We start from the raw sequence: 21,232 nt of genomic DNA on the forward strand, positions 1-21,232 counted from the left end.
TACGGAAGGATAGAAACGATGTGTTGTTAACGTGGCTCGCGGTATGAAATGAAAAATCGAGCTCCCAATGCCGAGCTGTGGCGAGCATAGCTGACGTGTGTTCTAGCCTGTTCCTTTTTTTTTTTGCTTCTCCATCGTCTCGTCGGTCGTTATTAATTTCTGTTCGTTTTTTTCCCCTCTCCGTTCTCTTCTCGTTCACAGCGGATAAGGAGTACCTGAGGTTCCAGGGGAACGAATCGACGAGCGACTACTTCAAGCTGGTGCTGCGCGATCCCAACACCAACAATCTGCTCGTGGGCGCCCGGTGAGTGATACCTTACGTTCGATAATATATTCACTTTCACCTTTTCTTCTTTCACCGCCGAGCCGTTCGCGCGGGTGTGGCGACCGGAGAGGGATGCCGATGGTCGTTCTGTTCGAACGAATCGAACGCCAGCGCATGTTCTAGCGAGGTTCCGTTTGCCATGAGGGCCACGGAACATGCATGCCTGTGGTGGGTGTGGGCTACGTTATCGCTTTCGTTGCCGTTAGGTCGAACGGATTTTTTCGATTTCAATTTATAGTTCAAAAGGGCTAAAGGCTCCCCCCGGCTGACTTTCAGGCCTTCAAAGCGACAATCGTCGCTTGTGGTAGAAGTTCGTTCACCGTAACGGACTTGGTGTGCTGCCGGTTGACGGTTGGTAGGTGGAGGGTACATAAAATGGAAATTAATATCTCCCCCCCGTCGCTCGGTGCATCCGATAGCTGACATTAATTTATGCCGGTAGGAATCGAGGAAATATGTGTTGCGTTTCGTTCCCGTTCGGGCATCCCGAGTAGATAATTCATGTGACTGTAACGTTGGTTCTGATCTCTTGAAACATAATGCTCTGGATGCATAAGCATGCATCCTTCGATCCCTTATCTTTCGGTACATCGGGCTCCGGTGGATTCAGAGCGTGGCGAGTGGGAGCGAACTTTGATTGGATTGGTTCCGAAATGGAAACCCGGACGGGCTGTTCCTCTACCATATTGGCTGCTTTGTGACGCTGATTGGCGCGTGCGTGCGTGTCTTTGTCTGTGTCTGGTGCTAGGGCAAGAAGAACTTTTTGCTTTTGTCTGTACGGAGCGAGGGGCACACGCTAGCATAATAATGCAATTTGCTCCTTCGTCCAACAATGTTTGCACATCCGATTGGCAATCGTACCGTGCAAAGGGCGGCGCTGTGCTGCAGTGGAAAATCAACATTTCCTTTTCTCGCCTCACGGCGCCACTACTTTCTTGCCCCTGGCGCTGAAGAGAGGAGCGTGGCGATAGGGCTGATTGATCAGAGAGAATGATGAATTCGGGATAATGCATTTATGAAACACCGCTTCATGCGATTGTTCGGGGGAGAATTGGATAAAAATGGGGAAAATCCAAGTGTTTTTTGTGAAGGCAAAGTGTCTTTTGACATTGGCGGATAATAAATGTTTATTATTTTAGTGAGGTTGCTCACATTAATTCATGCTTATAATGCCATTTATTGGGAACAAATTCTGTGCACAACTCTTTCGTTTTTGCATAAAATCCACCGATGGATAGTGGAACCGGATGCTTCTCGGTTCTTTCTCCACAGAAAACGAGGAAATCATTCCCCAAATCAAAGATCCAACCCGTTATCCAGCGAGCCAAAGCTGAGTCATTCCTCGAACTACGGTGATGGTACGCCTTCCGGTCCGAAAATACTCGCTTCACACCATTAACTATTCTTCTGCATTTTCACGTGCACGAGAGTCTACGCCGGATTATCCTGGTGCACCAATGATCCGTACTCGCTTCTTCCGCTTGGAAACGGCAATAGACAGACCGTCCGACCGTGATACGGCACCGAGCCGAGTACCGATTGCGACGATTTTGACAAAGCAAATGGTGCAGGAATGCAATTGGAATGCTTTCGCTTCCGCTCGCCGTATCAAGTGTCCTTTGCGTATGCGAGCATGTGCTCCAAACTCTATCTATCACGCAACGTGGCCGTTAGATCGTCGGAATGGATGATTTAGGGGGCCATCGGAGCCGACCCGATATCGGCCCAATCAGACATTGAATGTGACATTGTATTTCTGATGATGCGTTTGAGATGAAAGCTCTCGGGGTGATCCTGGGCAATAATTACTCTTTCAGTTCCATCGCTAGGCCATGTCACGCCAACTAACCAACCAGTCAGCCAGCCTGGGACGAACGGAATTAGAGTGGGAAGCCTCCAGGGAAGGGGCTTTCGAAATCCTTTGGAAAATATGTCACATCTAATCCGGTGTCTTTTGTGTTGTGCTTGGGGTTGTGTCATGTTCATTTTGATGCACCAGAGTGTATGGTTTATGAGTTGCTGACTAGAACCGATTAATAAATTTTGAAATATTGTCTGTAGTTCCAGGGAATTCTATGCTTGCACAATAGTTGATAATATGTTTAGTAACCAGTGGTAATAATATTGTAATCGATAAAATTCGTAATTAAAGGACAGTTTTATCATACTTGATTGGTTCCTGTGCGATCTTTGCTCCCTTTCTACATCACCGTTCTTTGCAATCAATATCGTTCGAAGAAGCCAGCGCTTGACCGGGTTATTAATAATTGAATGCTTTATGAATTAAAACGGCCCTTGAGAAAAACATATTTTTCCTCTTACTAAGAAATCCGAGTGTACGATACAGAGATGTCGTTTATGTTATCGTTTCATTGCTTAAGTGCTTCACAGTTTAAGTGTAGAAACTTGTAGGAAAATATCAAAACGATTACATCACGATTGCCTATCACAATCGCACCAAACAAGTGACTCAACTATGTGCTCAATCATAAGCTAAAGTTGATCACAAACGGTCATTGCACATCTTGATTAGACTGTTCCGCTGACCGTGTGTAGGTTCGCCCTGACACTGACTCACTGACTGGAAATCAGGGACTTTTGTCCGAAAGAATCCTTCTCATCAGACTCGTCTCAACCAGCTGGCGCTTTGGGCGCAGGGCGAGACGTTATCAAAATGAACAATAAATAAATATGACACAGCATAGCCGGTAGGAGGAAGGCACAATGATTGGCTAACTGGTGCGCTTCGCACATCTCATGCTGCTGGAGAAACCGATTCAGCCACAACATCATTTTAAAACCAGCCAGCGGCACTAGCAACGGCTTTTTTATGAGATCGTGGCTGGAACGGAAAAGGTAAAGGAAAGGAAATGGAAAAGGATAGTGAATGAAATCGTTTAGAACAAATTCTCACTGTGTAGCAAGCCCCAGTGACCAGGAATAGTATAAGAGTATCTGCGTGATCTCCTTTCAACGAATTGATGTTTGTTGCACGATCATCGGTGCGAACCGAGCATTTTATACGGAAAAAATAAAACAAGATAAGCGTACATTACCTTCGAGTCGAATGTCAGAAATATGTTGTTCGGATAAATGATAGGTTTGGTAAAGTAAAATTAAAAGGCCTCTTTATTTCAAACACTCGAAGGAAATGCGCTTTATTCTGCCTCGTTATTATTCGACATTGGTCCAACTGTGAGCATTATTAGTTCGGCCGGATCATCATCCTTGAGTAAGCCAACCCTTGATTGTTGTCATCGAAATCATACCAAAACATTGATTTATCATTCTTAGCATTCAAGTACCGGCCATTTAAATTTGCGTCGGTACAGGCCTTATACCACCAACCGCCTTCGTGGATTTGTGCGCAATGTGCATCGCTGTCCTCATCATTATCGCGATCCTTTGTCGAGAACTTCATCCCTTTATTCAACCACATTCCATGGCCTGCAGTTCCATGATACAATCCCAGATTCAGAACGTACTCTTCTCTCTCATTTCCGATTTCGATTGCTTCGTACCGAGCCCTCTTGTATTCTCCATCAAAGTCCTTCAATTCGACGATCAGCTCATGCTTACGAGCCGTCGTTAGCTGATGAATTTTCTCCAAGCCCAACCAAAACTCGTTGTCCAAATCGCCGAACCCGTCGCGGAACTCCTTCCAGCCACGGTAAAAGTCCAGCGATCCGTTAAAACGGTGTTGGATCACGATCCATCCTCCTCCGTACGCTTGTTGTTCGCAATACACTTTGAATGGTTCACTATCAGTATTCACGCGGATCATATATGTTCCCGAGACATACGATGAAGACAGTACGGTGGTAGACATTCGTATAGCCGCACCTAGAGGCTCAGGAGTAAAACGGCAATCAATTACAAACGGATGCATTTTTTGACGGTATCAAACTTTTATTGTGTTACTACACATGTGACTAGTATACATGTAAAATTTGGTTTAGATACGTGGGTAATTGTGAGTGCTATGTGTCAAAATGTGAGTAATCGTCAGATTGCAGCTGTTTTAAAATGGACATTCGTATAGCCGCAGTGAAAGAAAAAACATACTCCGCAAAATTCGTTAACACGTATTTAATGGTTGTATTTTTTGTTCAATAGTAGAACTATTCTAGATTATTTTAAGCTTTAGAAATGCTCTTTTTGATAACACCCTGGCTTTTAATTTTTTTTTTAAATAATGCGCCCAGGGTAACTTACAAATAAATAAAAAATGACAAAAAATCAAGCTATTTTTGATAAACTGCAAATCTAATCGCTCTGTTGTTTCAATAATCGGTAGGTATAAGAAATCCATCCATAATTTCCTACGGAAAATATCCAAAAGGATGGTTAAGCCTCTATCGAAAACGATGAAAATAGTTTCCTAAGGGACAAAAAGTCAGTTTTAGCATGAATCAGCCAGAAATTGGCAACCTTTTGGGCAATTTAAAGGAACTATGGATGGACCAGTAATAACCAGACGTATTTTATACATAACGGATCATAAACAAATCATAAAATTGGGAGAAAACTCAAAGCAAAGCCAAAGTTGATTAATGCCCAAAACGACCACCGGCTCATTTACCCTAAATTTGGTAACGTAGGTAAAATAAAAGCAAAATGAAGTTCTTTTCAAAGCAAATAAGTAATTTCTTGATAATTTGGATGGATAGAGCCGATATTAGCATGATTTGAACCATGAGTGACCCACCATACCACATCGAAAGTCAAAGCAAAAAATCGTTGGTGAGGGTTTGATGTTTGCTGTAACTTTCTTATCACGTACAGCTTTCCATTTTTTAAATTTCAACTCAAATGTATTCAGGGATGTAAACAGAGCCTTTGCAAGACATTTTTATTCATCTATCGGGGATTGAAGCCTTTTATTACAGCACAATAACATATCAATTAATTTTCACCAACAATTGAATGCATGGTTTGGAGACAAAAATATCCCTTTATCCAAGTGTGTAGTATGCATTTCATATTGCAATTACATAAAAAAGCGTTTTGGTTTTTATTTGGATTGATTTCTTAAAAAAATCGGTAAAATAAAAATATTTCAAGTTTAGGTCAGGTCATTGACGACTGTTGCACTTAAATTGAATAGCAAACCCATTAAATCTTATCGGAACCCATGGCAAATTATAGTTTTGGATTTGTTAGAAATGTAGGCAGTAATAAAAAATACCAACTTGCAGATTGCTTCGTAAAAACTATTTGAAAAATATGTTTTTCATAAGGTGCGGCTATACGAATGTCCATGTGAAATTTGAAAATTTTCTCATATTTTCTCGAAAACAAGTCCTACACGTTTTTCGTCAATATGTGTTGTAAACAACGATAAAATAAACCTTTTGTATTATTCCAAATGAAAAAAGATCGGCTAGTTTGAGAGAAACGAGAAAAAAACTCGAAAAAACTACCTGCGGCTATACGAATGTCTACCACTGTATATCCTTGCAAGATGACGGGATAATATCGTGGTTTCGTTTGTTTAGGTCGCTGACGTTGAGGGCTATATCATCAAATAGAGAACGAGATCCATCAACAGTACTCTAGCCAAAACAAAATGGTTATGATGAATTACCATCGTTGCTCTCGAGACCATCACCACCTGCGTCTACCGATAAAACCGCACAAAACACAATCAACACAACGCGCAGCTTCATTTCGCGAACGTACGTTGTAACACACCGAGATCAGTTGGAAGTTAAACCAAAATTATGCTTCCGAATGATTCGGCGGGATGCTTTGGAATGAGTTTCAAACGAACGGAACGATCGAGAGCAAACATATTTTGAACCACAATCACAATTTTGTGCTAGTTACTTGCGCAATCTCCGTGTGATAAGCCATTTTTTATGCTGTGCTAGCGCAAGTTTGAAGCTGCTAGTCGGATGTGTGTTCTATATGGGCGATGAGCAAGCACTTCCTGTCCTCGGCTGTTAATCTCTTGGTTGTTTTTTTTGCAAAAACTCTCGACTGATGAACGCCAAATTGGCCGCGCCAGCCATGATAACCTAGGTGCCCGGGTGTCTCGGTCTGTGTTATGCCACTGCTGGGGTTATCAATTCGATTCTTGTGAGTTTGATTTTGGGTAGAGACGGATTGGAGTAATGAGATTTGATGAAGAAGAGAATTGCCGAACCGTGCCGTACTCAGGTTTAAGCCGTAAGAATGATTAGAATTATGGCGTCAGACAGCGTTAAAAACAGTAAAATTGTACATGTTGGAAGCATGGAAGCGTTTTTTTTTGGTAGTGGCAAATTTTTTGGCAGAGCAACATCTTCCGGCACTGGATAGTGTTTCTGTAATGAGGAAAAATCGTAACAATCGTAACGGCGAACAGCAGGAACAATGTGTGCAATGACTGTCAACTCGTTCTCGAAATCGGGGACTTTTGTCCGAAAGAATCTTCCTCAACGGACTCGTCTCAACCAGCTGGCGCTTTGGGCGTAGGACGAGACGTTATCAAAATTGACAATAAATAAATATGACACAGCATAGCCGATAAACCGATTCAGTCACAACATCTAGCTTGAACGGACGCATGGTCCATCTTCATTCCGTGTTATGAGCCAGCCAGCGGCACCAGCAGCGGACTTTGTATGAGATCGTGGCTGGAACCTGAGAAAAAGTTTAACAAAATGTCGCTCTCTTTTGAATCAAACGTACAGTTTTCACACCAACCAACAGCTGTAATAGTAGCAGTTCGTCCTAAATAATGATGGTGGCGGCGATGAATATCATATTTTCTGGTACCTTTAATCAAAACGAGTTTCGGCGACCGTGAGTAACGCGTCATACTATGGCTTTGATGGTGAAGCAAGCCACGTGCTCATGATAAAAGTACTACCAGCAGCAGAAAAGTGTCCAAAGCGAGCTAAGATCGTCTGGCTAGGGGTTCAACAAGAGAAAGTGGAAAAGCGTGATGAATAAAATCGTTGAGAACAATTTTTCAAAGTATAGTTCAATCCCGAGTGACCAGGACTATTATCAGAGTATTTGCTTGATCTCCGGGCAACGAATTGATCTTCGTTGCATGATCATCGGTACCGAGCCGAGCCTTTTATACGAGAAAAATAAAACAAAATCCGCGTACATTACCTTCGAGTCGAATGTCAGAAATATGTTGTTCGGATAAATGATAGGTGTGGTAAAGTGAAATCAAAAGGCCTCTTTATTTTAAACACTAGAATTTGATCAAAGGAAATGCGCTTTATTCGGCCTCATTATTATTCAATTTGTTTTTTCGATTTCGACATTGGTCCAACTGGAAGCATTATTCGAGTTGCCGGATCATCATCCTTGAGTAAGCCAACCCTTGGTTATCGTCATCGAAATCATACCAAATCATAGATTTATAACTTTGGGCATTCAAGTAACGACCATTTAAATTTGCATCGGAACATGCATTATACCACCAGGCGCCTTCGTGAACTTGAGCACAATGTTCACTGCTGTGCTCATCGTTATCGCGATCCTTTGTCGAGAACTTCATCCCTTTATTCAACCACATTCCAGGGCCTGCAGTTCCATCATAATACATTCCCAGATGCTTCAAGGCATACTCCTCACTCCCATTTCCTATTCCGAATGCAGCGTAGCGAGCGTACTTGTATTCTCCGTCAAAGTCCTTCAATTCGACGATCAGCTCATGCTTACGGGCCTTTGTTATCTGATGAATTTTCTCCAAGCCTAACCAAAACTCATTTTCCAAATCACCGAACCCATCGCGATACTCATTCCAGTCACGGTAAAAGTCCAGCGATCCGTTAAAACGGTGCTGAATGACGATCCATCCACCATCGTACACTTGTTGTTCGCAATACACTCTGAATGGTTCACTATCAGTATTCACGCGGATCATATATGTTCCCGAGATATTCGAGACAGACAGTATATCCTTGCAAGATGACGGTATAACATTGTTTTGATTTTGTAGCACCCGTCCTACATCTCGATCAAGGTTCTGCAACGCACTGTGGAGCTTCTCTTGGTTTTGATTTTGTTGCTCGCTGACGTTGAGAGCTACATGATCTTCGGGGGTCTGAAGCGTTACAAGCATTTCATTTTGGCTGGAGCGCTGTTTATGGATCTCGTTCTCTATTTTCTGCAGCTTGTTTTCTATATTTTGCAACTGCAATTGCATGCTTTCCGTCTTCTTCGTCTGCTCTTCCAATGTCTGCAGTTTGCCCTCTATATTCTGTAGCTTGCTCGAGACATCATCGAACTTGGTTAGGATCAATTTCCATCCGATTTCCTCCACTTTTTCCGTTGAATTACCATCGTTGCTCTCGAGACCATCACCACTTGCGTCTACCGATAAAACCGCACAAAAGACGAGCAACACAACGCGCAGCTTCATTTCGCGAACGCACGTTCTAACACACCGAGATCACTTGGAGGTTAAACCAAAATTATGCTTCCGAATGATTCGACGGGATGCTTTGGAATGAGTTTCAAACGAACGGAACGATCGAGAGCAAATATATTTTGAACCACAATCACAATTTTGTGCTAGTTACTTGCGCAATTTCCGTCTGTTAAGCCAATTGCTATGCTATGCTAGCGCGTGCTTGAAGCTGCAGGTCGGATGTGTGTTCTATTTGGGTGATAATCACCTCACTTTTTCCTTTCTTTCTCTTTGCAAAAACTCAAAAACGCAACTTTTTTTGCAAAAACGCAAAATTGGCCCCGCCAGCCATGATAACCTCGATGGCCGGGCTGTTGTCGTTTGATAAGCTGCGCATTATGCAATGCTCACTTGTGACGCTTTGGCGGACTTACTTGATGCTGTCTGTGTTATGCCACTGCCGGGGTTATCAATTCGATGCTTTTGGGTTTGATTTTGGGTAGAGGATTGGAATAATGAGGTTTGAGTAAGAAGAAAATTGCCGTAAGAATGATTAGCCCCAGTTAATAAAAACAGTAAAACCGTACATGTTGGTAGCACCTAAAAGACGTTTCAGGATTGTTTTCGGTGGATGTTGAAAATTATTTCGTTTGGCGGAAAAAAATGGTTAGCTGTTCAAATTTCGCGTTTACGGATTGTCAGGATACGTCGAAGGAAGATTTCGTTTCGTATCGGGTGTAGAGATAATCATGCCACAATAAGGTTGCTCAACAATTCTGAATTGGGTCAAACTTAGCGCAGTTAGTGGCTCGCCACTTAAGCACAGTGCTAGTGTCCTACAAAATCTGATAATAATCGTCTCCCGTTGGTTGCATAAAACACGCTTGCGTATGTGGCGCTCACTGAAAACAACTGGCACCGAACCGCGATATCGTGTCCGTTCCGTTTCCGTTATCCATGGGTGTGATGATCGATGATGACAAATTATTTCAAATGTGCTGTCCATTTGCGGAAGAATTTCAATTTGGAATTTCGGAGCAGCAAAGTAGTGGAGTAGAGAGTAGATCATTTAGAACATTCATCAACCGGGCTCAACGGTAGCTCAACGGTAGCGAATGTCTGCACTTGAAACGCTGGCAACCGCCGGAAAAGCAAGAGAGGTGGAGGAAAGGGGTATGTTTTTCCGCCTGTTTTTTTTCTTTCCGCGTTTTGTTTTGCTCCACGGAGCGCGGCGCGTAGCTTACCCCTTTTATCTTCACTCGTCATCGCATCGTCATCGCATCGTCATCATCGTCAGCCGAAAAGACTAATGACGGGGCTCCTGTCGACCACGTCGACGACGCCCTTTCCACTGCCACAGCTCCGTCCGTGTGTCGAACGCTTTTAAGGTCGCCCAAGAGATAAACGGACGGGAATGCCGGTAAAAGCTTCTGCAGCATGTTTTTTTGTGCTCTTAGATACTGCTCTAGTGCTACTAGAGTGCCCCCCTTTCCCGTTGTTTCTTCCATACCGAGGAAAAGGGGTTCTTCATTCGACGAGCGTCTTGGCAAACAGTTTTCCAGCTGGCTTTCGGTTGCGGGGAGCAAGCAAGCAACAGAAAATGGGAATGAAAATAACTCAAGAAGAAGTAGCTCGTCGTCGTCGTCACCATGATTGATGAGGCTGTCATCTAGAGACGCTCGTCGTGCGCCCGGTAGCGGAAATATGTTAAGAACCGTTCACCTTCTGCCGTTCGCTACAGACCGACGAGGTGTTGGTCAGCGTTTAAGCGAGACCGCCAGAAACCGGGCGCTGTGAGGTGTTTGTGGATTGTTTAGAGAAATGTTAGTAGCTCCGTTGGGGCATTTATACTGTTTGCTAATCATTAAATGTAGTTTAGTTTATGAAGGCTAAAGAGTGGATCCGTTGACAAGCAGCGGTGGATCTCCGATTGCTGTCGGCGAATGCTGCATCGTCGCAAATACTTTCGGCAAGACGCAAACGGCGCGCACACCGTCTTGCAGTTCACATCGTTTCGAATTCGATTGAAAGACGATAGTCTTCGGTGACAGCATGATTTATGGTGGTGGTGGTGGTGGCGGCCACTGGCAATGGCTACATTTTCCAGTTGTCGTCAGCAGTTTCCGCGTTCGCAATGCAGCATTATTTGGGAGATGTGATGGATGGAAATTTCGGAAAAGTTCATCCTTCTGCCTTGCCATTTGAAGCGTGCTATCGGGGAAGTGGCATAATCTAGCGCTTGCAGTTGAATGCTTCATTCTTATACATGTTAGCGACCAATTTCGAAACATTTTGGTGATCTGTCGTCTATTTACCTTTAAATTTAGATTTCATACAACTTGCAGGCCACATGATGATATCTAAAATTGACATTAAAACTTGGCTTACGTGTTGAGCAGTCCCTGTTCCTTCTACGGCTCATTTCGAGAATGGATCATTTCTCGACCGGATACCCTTAATCCTGCTTCAAACTTGTAGAAAGCATGATCGAAAAACTGAATGGCTGCTAAAGATGCTCGCAAAATAACAATATCCATACAACCATCCCTTCGTATCGTTGGGAAAGGGGTGTGCTTTCATGCGTGCCAAAAGTTTCCTTCCACGATCCCTTACCATGTGGGTGTGGCGGTGTGTGTGGGGGTGTGTTCTGTTACCACCATTATCGTCGACCGTCAAGTTATGTAAACCTTTTGCTCCCAAAATCCCGGCCACAGCATAATGGGAAAGTTTTCTCGTTAAACACTATTGAATTATTTGTAATTATTGACATGCGATGGAAGCCCTGCTCGTCCTTGACAACACCATTCACAGCACCACCGTTCGTGGCTTTTGGCGTTGGTGAGATCGGCGTGGAACAGCTTGACAGCTTACACGGCGCCGGTACCGGTGATGAGCGGTTCCCCGAAAATGTGAATGAAGATCAGCGCACAGCTGTCGGATTTAATAACCTAACTTCTCTATAATGTGCCTCCAGGTTGGCCACCGGGGACGCACTGTGACATGGTGATAGCATAGACCCCACATCCCCCCCTCCCCCCCAAACCGTGACCCTGCTGATATGCTAATTTATGTCGGCAAACATGTGTCAAAGTTAAAGTCGACTTTACAGCTTTCGGGCTGATGGTGCTCAACGCGCTCCCGGGATGCCTTCGTGGTGCTCATCGATCGATTTGAGTTTAATCCCCGTTTAATTGGCTACATTTCGCGTCCCATGGCGCTAGAGATTTCGTTCACCGGATTGCTACCGGAAGTCACGTAAAATATAAACTTTGTAAACGTAAAATATAAAAACAGCTACTGCTGGTCAACAAGTGTTTTCCTCTCTCTCTCTCTCTCTCTCTCTTGTGTTTGAGAATAACAAAAAAAAAAAACACTATCTACCCCGATCTCCGGTTCACATATTGCCATTGTTGTGCAAAACCATTCCCGTACGGACTCGGATATTGGATTTGCTAACATTCACCAGCAGCTTTATCGATCGACGACCCACTGGCGCGCGCACACACCGACACCGGGTTTTTGGGGACGAAAGTTTATCATGCGGCTGCCAGATTCGCCCGACGCCCGGGACGGCTCTTGTGCTCTTGACGGTCTGTGCTCTGGTGCTGTGCTTATCGTTTACATCATCACATCGCATCGTCGCAACTCTCTGGTTCTGAAGGCTGCCAAAAGTTAAATCATGTGTGCAGCCATAAGATAAAGCGCCCCGGTTATTCCGTTCCGGACACTGTTCTTGTTTGTTTGTGTTTTTTTCCACTCTTCTTCTGTGTCTGTGTTTGTGGCAAGTGTATCATTTGTGATGGCCAGGATAAAGTCGACCCACGACCCATGACCGGCAAGCAGCCCAGGCAGGCAGAGAGCCAAGATGTTTCCGCCTTGGTAGAGGTAGATGTTCTAAAACATGACATTCGACAAGTAGCACGACGGTGGCCTCGCGTAACGTGTGGATATAATTTATCCGAGTTTTCAGCAAAAAAAAAAACAGAACGTCTGATTTTGGTTGTGACACTGTAAGGGAAGAGCACCATTACGTAAGTCCTTCTACACGGTGGATACATTCCAGCTGATCCTTTGTGACAGTGGGAGCAAGTGCGCCAAGGATGATGGCCACAATTTGTGAGATTAGTTTTTTTTTACGATTAAATGCGTTATTTTCTTTAGTAACGTGGTGTTTTTCATGTGGTTTTAAAAACGTTCAAATAACACTAGAAGGTTTTTTGGAGAATGATTGATCGTTGTTGATCATTTGGTAGCCCCCAAAAGAGAATCTTTTTGCAATAGCATCATTGTAGATTTGTATTAGGTCAACCAAAACTATTGATTATTGCTTTTTAAACTCATCCTTTTGTGGCATTTTTAGCCACATCACAGCCCCACTGTGCTCACCATCCATCCCGCACTAGTTGGCATGCGTGTGACATGTCGATATTCGAATCCCCATTTGCGTCCCTGCCGGTAACACGGCATTCTCGTATGATTCTCAGATGGGCAGAGAGAATTACCCTGAATAAATTTTTAAACAGACAGACTGGCGTACGTACTTTCGTGCATTACGTTTGATGAAAACCGTGCTATTGCGTAGTACGTGATGCATTAAAGGATCCTATCCCCGTATCGGCTGCGGATCAGGCGTAAAGATGAAATTTGAGGTCGACAGTCGTCGAGTGACAGAGAAACGGTGGCTGGAGAAGTAAGCGATCGATACAATCCATCACATGAATTGATGAAATATTGGCATCGATACGAAGTAATGTGATTCGGTGCTGCCCGGGGGGACTGCGCATTCGGTAATCGGTTGCTTCAGTCCGCGGTACGTGTGTTTTCTTTTTGTTCGCCAGTTTTCGGGGGCGACAGCATGTCTGGCCGCTTATCAAGAGCCCAGTTGCTCCACCATGAGCTTACCGAGCTCGTCTACAATCTTATCAGTCATAGTCACGCTTCTTGGCAATTAGAGTGCGACACGTGATTTGCGGACAGCCTCAAATTGTCGCCACCAAAAAAAACCCTCTCAGCTTAAAGTTCAATGAGGTAACAACCATGATGATGATGCAACTTATCTCACTGATGACGAAAACCCCCGCATTGGCGTTGGTTCATCGGCTTTTCAGTTTGGTTTTTCATTCAATTGTACGTTTCTTATCGATTACACCACTTCGAGTGCTGCTTCGAACCGTTCGATCGGCAGCGATGATGATGATGTTTGCTATAGCAAATAACGAAATCGATTCCCGGACACGCATATTACAGGTGTGAAAAGTAATCCACGTGTTCCGCGTATTGCCGCCTATCTTTACCCACTCTCGGAAGCCGAAACCGAACGGAATCGTTTGTTTGCTCGTCTTCCGCCTTTCCGGTTTGCTGAAGCACACGCCTCACGTGGCCGGAATTGCGGTGGAAAGCTGGTTGAAAATCGATCGAATTCGGTTGGCGTTGCGGTCGCAAATTAAATTCCCATTATGCTCTCACCATAAACAATTCCCGTATTTTTTTTTTTGTTTTTGCTGTCGACGATAAAGGCCTCTCTGTTTGTGCTGACGATGCTTCTGTGTGTTACGCCCGGCTGTCAGTCTGTCACGTGTCTGGGCCACGGTTGCATGCATCCGTGCACAATGTCCGGGCTCTTGGGCATCGAATGATGAAGTTCCTATTAAATTACTCACGCACATATGATTCTTGACACAAAGCCCGCACAATAACTGGCAGCCCGGGAAATAGTACACCGCCCATCGATCGGAAGGTTAATTATGCGATGCATTCAAGGGTCTTTTTGTAAGGGATAATTGTTGAAATATGATCCTTTTTTTGTAACATATCAGTCTGTAGGTTAAATATTATATTTCAAGCACTACCTCTTTAGTTAATTTTCCTTTAGTGTGTTAATTACTGTGAGATCCCTTTTTTAAGGATCCAATCTTGAACATCCTCTTTGACCGCTTCAAATCGAAGGCTCGCCAGGCACCTTGCATCATTAGCTTTTAATGTCATACCAATCTCCCACAGGATGGAACGGATTGATTTGCATGCTGTAGCCGGACGAAAGGCGATTCATCTCTCATCAGCAATGCATATGCACGATGCTGCATGTGGGCATCATCCCACCGCCGTACACCGGGTGCATTTGCTTTCTCGTCGATCATAATCAACGATTCGCAACGCATATGGTCATACAGCTTCACCTATCCACCCCTACTGGCATGGCAATATGTCCGGCAGGGAAAATCAATACAATTTCCCCCCCCCCCATTCCCCCCAATCCGCTTGGTCAACCATTCAACCATTCGACCGAATCGGGATTCGATGCCAAGCTTCCCGCGTCGAGTATCACGTACGCCGCCAGGGAAGGGGTCACCGAATCAGACCTCCATTAATAATTCAACTAAATTATTGATCAAATAACGCTTGGTTCCCCCCGCGGGAAAAGGGACCACCCTGGCTTTGACACATGTGAATCAGGCTTTAATTTGCTTACGGCCAGCCGAGCCATATTAATCATGCAGCGAGCGCGCGCACGAGAGAGAGAGAGAGAGGCTTGGGCTTTTCACAGTGAGCGACACAAGCTCGCTCGATGCTCGCACGCTCCTGGCTGGCAGGTGGTCTGGTGGCCGGTGTTGGTGGTGGTTCAGACGGATAAAAATGGCTGACGTGTTGTGTGTTAACGGATGGATAACGGTCGTGCTCTCGGATGATGATGCGAATGACGCTCGAACGGTTTGTGCCAAAGAGAGAGAGAAAGGGAAGTGCTTTAACGAGCTCTTCATCGTGATGCTAGTGGAAGGATTGATCAAATTACTTCATGTGGAAATCATATTCGGAAGCTAAAGTTCCTTCGGTTCGAGAAGGTTTGCGGTTGCCATTTTTTTTTTTGGTCTTTTCAAAAAGTATTTTAGAAATCCTTTCATTTGCCAGCTAACGGCAAGTGAATTAAACGAAACAAACAGTCCATTCCCTCTGCCAAGTTTCCGTTTTGAAAAAAGATGCCTTTGTTTGGCTTTAAAAGAGAGCTTTTAGGGAGCCATTTGCGTTCGGAGGTCGAAGTAGCAGCGGCTTTGTCTCGCAGTAGGCCTGGGCGTCCCCTTCCTTTCCTTTCATCCAAAATACGCCCCAAAGTCGCTGTCAAAGGATTGAACTCGAATGGTAAAAAAGAGAGAAAAAAAAAAAGAAAAACCCCGAACCACCATCATCACAAAAACAAACCAAAAAAAAAAGAGCCAACAACAAACATCTTGAAATGAAGAAAATGCGGCTCGGCGCTGCCTTGGAAAATCTTAATTATCCCTCCCCCGCCCCTCCCCCTTTTCCCCTCTCTTCTGCAGCCACAAAAAGAGAACAATCCGCGGCGAGAATGAAGGGGTGGAGGGCGGGATGCCATGGGTCTTCCGCTATGTTAAACCTCGTTCGGTTACTAATTAATTTGTGCTGTTTATATCTCTATTAAAAAAGCGACCGACCGACCAACCGACCGACCGACCGAACTGAAAAAGGATACCAGGGGCCAAGCTCTCTCTAACCACCAGTCACCCGTCAGTCAGCGCAGAGAGGGGAAACAGGAGTGGCAGTCGCTCGGTTGCTCTGGGGTGGTGATGCTGGCAGTCCACCGCACCCCACGAAATTTGATTGTAGCGAAAGTTTTGTGATAAATTTAATAAGTCCTTAATAACTCCGGTGAGGGGTGAGTGACGCTTCGCCCCGGCACGCGGATGCTACATTTCAATTCAATCCACGGCCGACAGCTAGCAGCTTTACGCGGGGCCACGTTCTTGCAGGCAGGCAGGGAGGTGGGTGGGTGGATTACAACAAGCATGGAATGGATTCGTGAAAAAAAAAGGGAAACCAGAACGCAGGAACAGCAACGCGGGAGGCCAGTGGTAAACCGAAACCTAAACGAGTATCGGTACAAACAAAGAGGAGAGAGAGAGAGAGAGGGTAATGAGGCGACAGTAGGCGGCTTGGAGCTTTCCTCGAAGGCAGGCATTCTTTAATCCTGTAACGAGCGCCCGATTGGAGGTTAAACACAAGGGAGGTGCGTATGGAAATCAGACGATCAGAAGAGAATTACTTGAGATAATTAATCCATCAGTCGGTTGGTCGGTGATCAACTGGCAACTCCAATCTTGACGTAACACCTGTCTAGGGAGGTCAGTTATGTACATTATGTTGTCTACAGTTGATGGTTAATCGAAGAAAGCAGAGAGAACGAGTGGGATGAAGCTAGAGAGTTTGTTAAAAAAGAGTAACAAAATTATCATTGGAAGTAATTTCGAAGATCGTAAACGTCTCGCGTGTTCCAATGTCCCCTTCTCCTACATATAGATCCCTGGATCGCTACTTCATCATATAATCACAGCACACATCTTCACAATCGTGCCTTTCGTCGGGCTAAATGTAATCCAATTACGCGGCCATTAATGAGCATCTAATATGCACAGCCTAAGAGCTCATTCGCACGCGTTTAGGTGGTTCATTAGCGTCAACGCGCGTGTATGCTGGTGCCTTTCCTCCTTTCCCTCCTTTGCACGTTGTTGGAAAATGGCGAATATATGACTCGCATCGGAGGCGCCTCCACCGAGCCAGAAAGCGCAACTGCTTCGTTTCATGTTTTAAAAGTGAAACAGCGAACATTAGCAAATCCTCCCCGCGGGGTTGGGGCATGATGGTACGGGGATGCGTCATCTCGTGGCAAACTGAGCCCACACGCAGCACTCACGCACTCGCGAAAGGCACAATTCCCTCAACGCCGGGCCCCGGGCCGACCATCAAACGCAGGGAAAATCCTTTGAGCGTCAGAGCAGAGGAAGAAGAGAAGTGAAACTTTAGTTCCGCGAAGGCGCGCGCGCGCTCGCGCAGTCTAATTTATTGTCCCGTGATTTATACGCCTTTCATCTTATGTTAATTAAATGAACGCTGCAATAAATTACCGACCGAGACTGAGTGTGGAACGTGGGAATCGAGAAGGAGGGCAACGGGGGCGGGCGACGTTGGCGTAGAACTTTCTTTCTTTCCCATTTCGCGTCACGCTGCTGCACGGCGCGGATTGCGCGGCCCAGATCCCGGGACAGCGTTGCAGCTTTACCTCGCATTGCAGACTCGGTGAATACGGGAATGGGGAGAATGAGACCCACTCCCCACCCCCCCGCGGAACAGCAGCTTGAGTGCGCAGCCCCCTCCGGTCCTGGCAAGCTCCAAGTTGTTCCAAAACCAAACTGTCAGCTTCCGGAAGAAGGGTGTGCTGCGTGTAAAAATGATACCTCTCCCACTTGATGGTGACTATAGTGTGGGGGGAGGGGGGAGGGGAGAGTTGCCTCTGTGACTAGACTGCAGTATGGCGGATAATTAAAAGTTTCGAAACGTCGGGAGTCGGCTGCTAAGCACGCCGCGCGACCACCGTCACTGGAAAGTGATCGTTTCCATTAACGAGCGGAATGGGGGTAGCCGGGTCAAGGGTTCGCGGTAATGCTGCGTCCCCACCGCGCCTCCCGTTTACTTGTGTTGGGTTTTGTTTCGCTGGCATGGCATGGCTACGGCACTGTTCCCGTGGGCAGTGAGCAGTGATTTGTTGGTGTCTGTGCGGCGCACTTCGTCCATTCGTTCACCGAATACTAATTCCCCTGGCCATGGCCAACTCCTTTCTACAGTAAAAAGAGCTAATCCCGTACTAATCGTTGTCTGGTTGGAGTCGTTTAAAAGTTTTTGTTAGGTTAGAAAAATATTGCTTTTAATGCTATGCTTTATGTTGGCTTCAGGGTATTCGCGCTGTTGTTGTGATTGTGGTCTGTGTTTTGTGTTGGTGTAAGAGGAATGCTTTCCAGTTAATTTATTGCTCGAATTGGTGAATGTTTTATTTTACCAATGTAATATTCTTAAAGATTGTCTCTGATATTGGTAACAATTTAAGAAGCATGAAGCATTACTAAATGTTTAAATAGAGAAGAACAAGGCCCATGCTGAATTTACCCAAATAAAAACGTGATCATCTGATGGAAATGTGTAAAAGCCTTCTAAAGAGACATAAATAGCACCGAATTAGCGGTCTTATCATTGCTTTTTGTATATTTTTGTATCGTAAAAATCGTGAGCTACTAGGCGCCTCCATCGATAGCAATACGTTTCTCTTTTTCTATTTTAATCATTTTATCTGTTGATTGCTTCGTCGTTTTGTGTATTTTAACCTCAATTTTTAGTTCACTTCGGAAAACCATAGTTAGCGCTTAACCACTTTTCCTCGAAGCACCTACTCTGCAAAGCAAATGAGGTAGTAAAACCGATAACATTCTGCTACGGCACGCTGTTTGATGGCAACATAAATGAAGAACCGCAATGCATTCCATTGACCTAGATAAAAATGGCTCCGCAACAGTCGAGAAGTGCCCGAAGCATGTAAAGAGCAAATATGGCGTACGATCAAGAGGAGTTTGAGAGGGGAAAAAATCTCAACATTAAACGTACTGCTAGAGAATTGAAAAAAAGTGCTAGTGCTTTCACCCAGCAGCGTGCCCCTCGTACGAACCCCACTATGCCGGGTTCATAAAAATGCTGGTGAATGCACTTTTATTGCATCGTGGATTGCTGGCGCACACATGGCGCTGGCGCATCGACAAATGAAGAATGAGCGCATTTTGAGTGCATTGGTGGAAACCGAGAAGTAGAAGCAACAGAAGCGGAGTTTACTGTGTGACCATCTGTGTGGTGGTTGTATGCCTCGGGGTGGCTTTTTCCCGAACAAGTAACCGCCAGTTCTGCGCTACCAATGTTTCCCCGTTGCGGCATGAAAATGGCAACGATTTCAAGTACTCATCAACGATGATCGATTTTTTTATGTTATTTATATTGTGAGTTGGAAGGAAATTCATCGTATTGCATACAGTATTGTTTTGGAGTGTTTTCCCTTCTCCATCCCTTCTCCATTTCCACCTAAATAACGTCACAAAGTGGGTATCAAACGAAAGGGTTTTCGGGTGGTTGTGTAACGGCGTAGTTAAGTTATCCATTGTACCAGGTGCCCAATGCTCTCTTGACAAAGTCATTCTCATCGATGTGATGATCATCATCGTGTGCATCATGAGCTTTGGCGTCATCAACCCCCTTGGGGGAGTTCGTTGAAGGGAATTCGCTGAAGATGCAGGCAAGGCCACACGACCATGAGCCACCACCGATTCCATGCTCCATGGTTCCGTGATTCGCGAGAGTAAACTTGTTGCCCCCCAGGGGCCAGCAAGGACACGTATCGACGAACGACACAATCCAGGGGTTGGTATGTGACGTGAGCCAAGGGTGGCGGGTTGCAACGTGCGCCAACATCGCGCTGACGTACCAGGATGCACTCTCGGCCTTTACCTTGGCCCGGGGACCACACGCTTCATGAGGTTCGTGGCTGAAGTGAAGTGATTGATTATTTACCGACGTGAACGGCCATTGTGTGCGGTAGCTGCAGGGTGCACACTTACTCTCACCCCACCTAGAGGCCGGAGATTGCCGTGCCAACTTTTAGTAGAGCTCTGGCCGACGGCATCGTTTCCCGGTTTCGAAAGGAGAAGCCAGTCTTCTCGTGATGAAAATAGGGCCCTCCACCTTCCATTCTGGCATTCTGGTGGAAGAAAAGTCATGTGAATGCACGCACAAGCGCACCCTAGACACAATTACTTGTGCTCGCCCCACCCCCTCTGGGAGGAGCAGTCAAGCTGGCTGACCGCTGGAGAGGCGAAATGGAGAGTGTGGTAATTCAGTGTGATAAATTAGTTTGCCTTTTTTACTTGAGGAAAAGTGTGTGTGCGAGTGTGTGCGAGTATGTGTGACCGAAAATAGAATGAAAAATGATTACCGCTCGTTCGGTGGTCGTTGCTCGTTGTCGTGTATGTGTGCGTCGTGTGAACCCACTTTATGACAGTTTTGCTGTTCCTTCGATTCGATGTTCGGAGTCGTAGCAGCGCACACTACGGTGTACGAGTCGCACCGAGTGGCAGCCGCCATTGTAAATGATTTTTATTGGTCCTGTAAAGAGCCTGGCCATTGCAAAAGGGGTGGTTGCCGAATCATTGTCGGCAAGATGATGGTGAGTGGGGAGAGTAATGTTAGGCGAAGTGATTAAAATAGTGCGTTTTTTCGGTTGCTTAGACAGCTTCTGCTTGCCACGAAAAGATGCACCATGCCCATTTCCAGGGAACATTTCTTTCGTAATTTCTTTGTAAAGAAAAGGCATTTTTATACTTTTTTATAGTCAAGTAAACCAATTTTGTTGCGAATCAGCATTTGTTTTCCTTTTTACGTTTTTAAACAGCTATTCTAAGAGTGAAAAAAATGGTACAGCTTTTGTGATTGTTTTTAAACGTATGTAAACACAAAATGTAAAAGTAAAGCATACCGTCTCACGATTTATGTCTATATGTTAAAGTATTCTTTTAATTTTAAATACGATTATTATGCTGAAATTCAGTTTTTTTTAAAATAAAGGATTGAATAGGAGTCAATCAATTGCTGAAAAGAAATGTGTACCGTAACATTATCATGTGGTCTTAGTAAATGATACAGAATCCAGTATGAACTGATAACATCTCATG

At 44.9% G+C, this 21,232-nt stretch overlaps 3 protein-coding genes across 7 annotated transcripts in view; 1 reads left to right on the forward strand and 2 right to left on the reverse strand.

The window, feature by feature from the left end:
* The window catches only part of LOC126572894 (semaphorin-1A), a 136,450-nt gene that overhangs the window by 91,612 nt on the left and 23,606 nt on the right, over positions 1-21,232 (forward strand). For all 5 annotated transcript variants that reach the window (XM_050232601.1, XM_050232603.1, XM_050232605.1 and 2 more), the window contains one exon: positions 202-304. In XM_050232601.1, coding sequence (XP_050088558.1) covers positions 202-304 — 103 coding nt within the window. The remainder of the gene's footprint in view (positions 1-201; positions 305-21,232) is intronic.
* Positions 3,531-4,154, reverse strand: LOC126571594 (angiopoietin-related protein 1-like). Its single transcript, XM_050230245.1, has one exon. It carries the CDS (start codon positions 4,152-4,154, stop codon positions 3,531-3,533), a length of 624 nt encoding a protein of 207 aa, XP_050086202.1.
* On the reverse strand, positions 7,608-8,693 carry LOC126572895 (ficolin-1-like). Its single transcript, XM_050232607.1, has one exon. It carries the CDS (start codon positions 8,691-8,693, stop codon positions 7,608-7,610), a length of 1,086 nt encoding a protein of 361 aa, XP_050088564.1.

The sequence above is a fragment of the Anopheles aquasalis genome, chromosome 2 (assembly GCF_943734665.1).
Source record: "Anopheles aquasalis chromosome 2, idAnoAquaMG_Q_19, whole genome shotgun sequence".
Classification (NCBI taxonomy): domain Eukaryota; kingdom Metazoa; phylum Arthropoda; class Insecta; order Diptera; family Culicidae; genus Anopheles; species Anopheles aquasalis.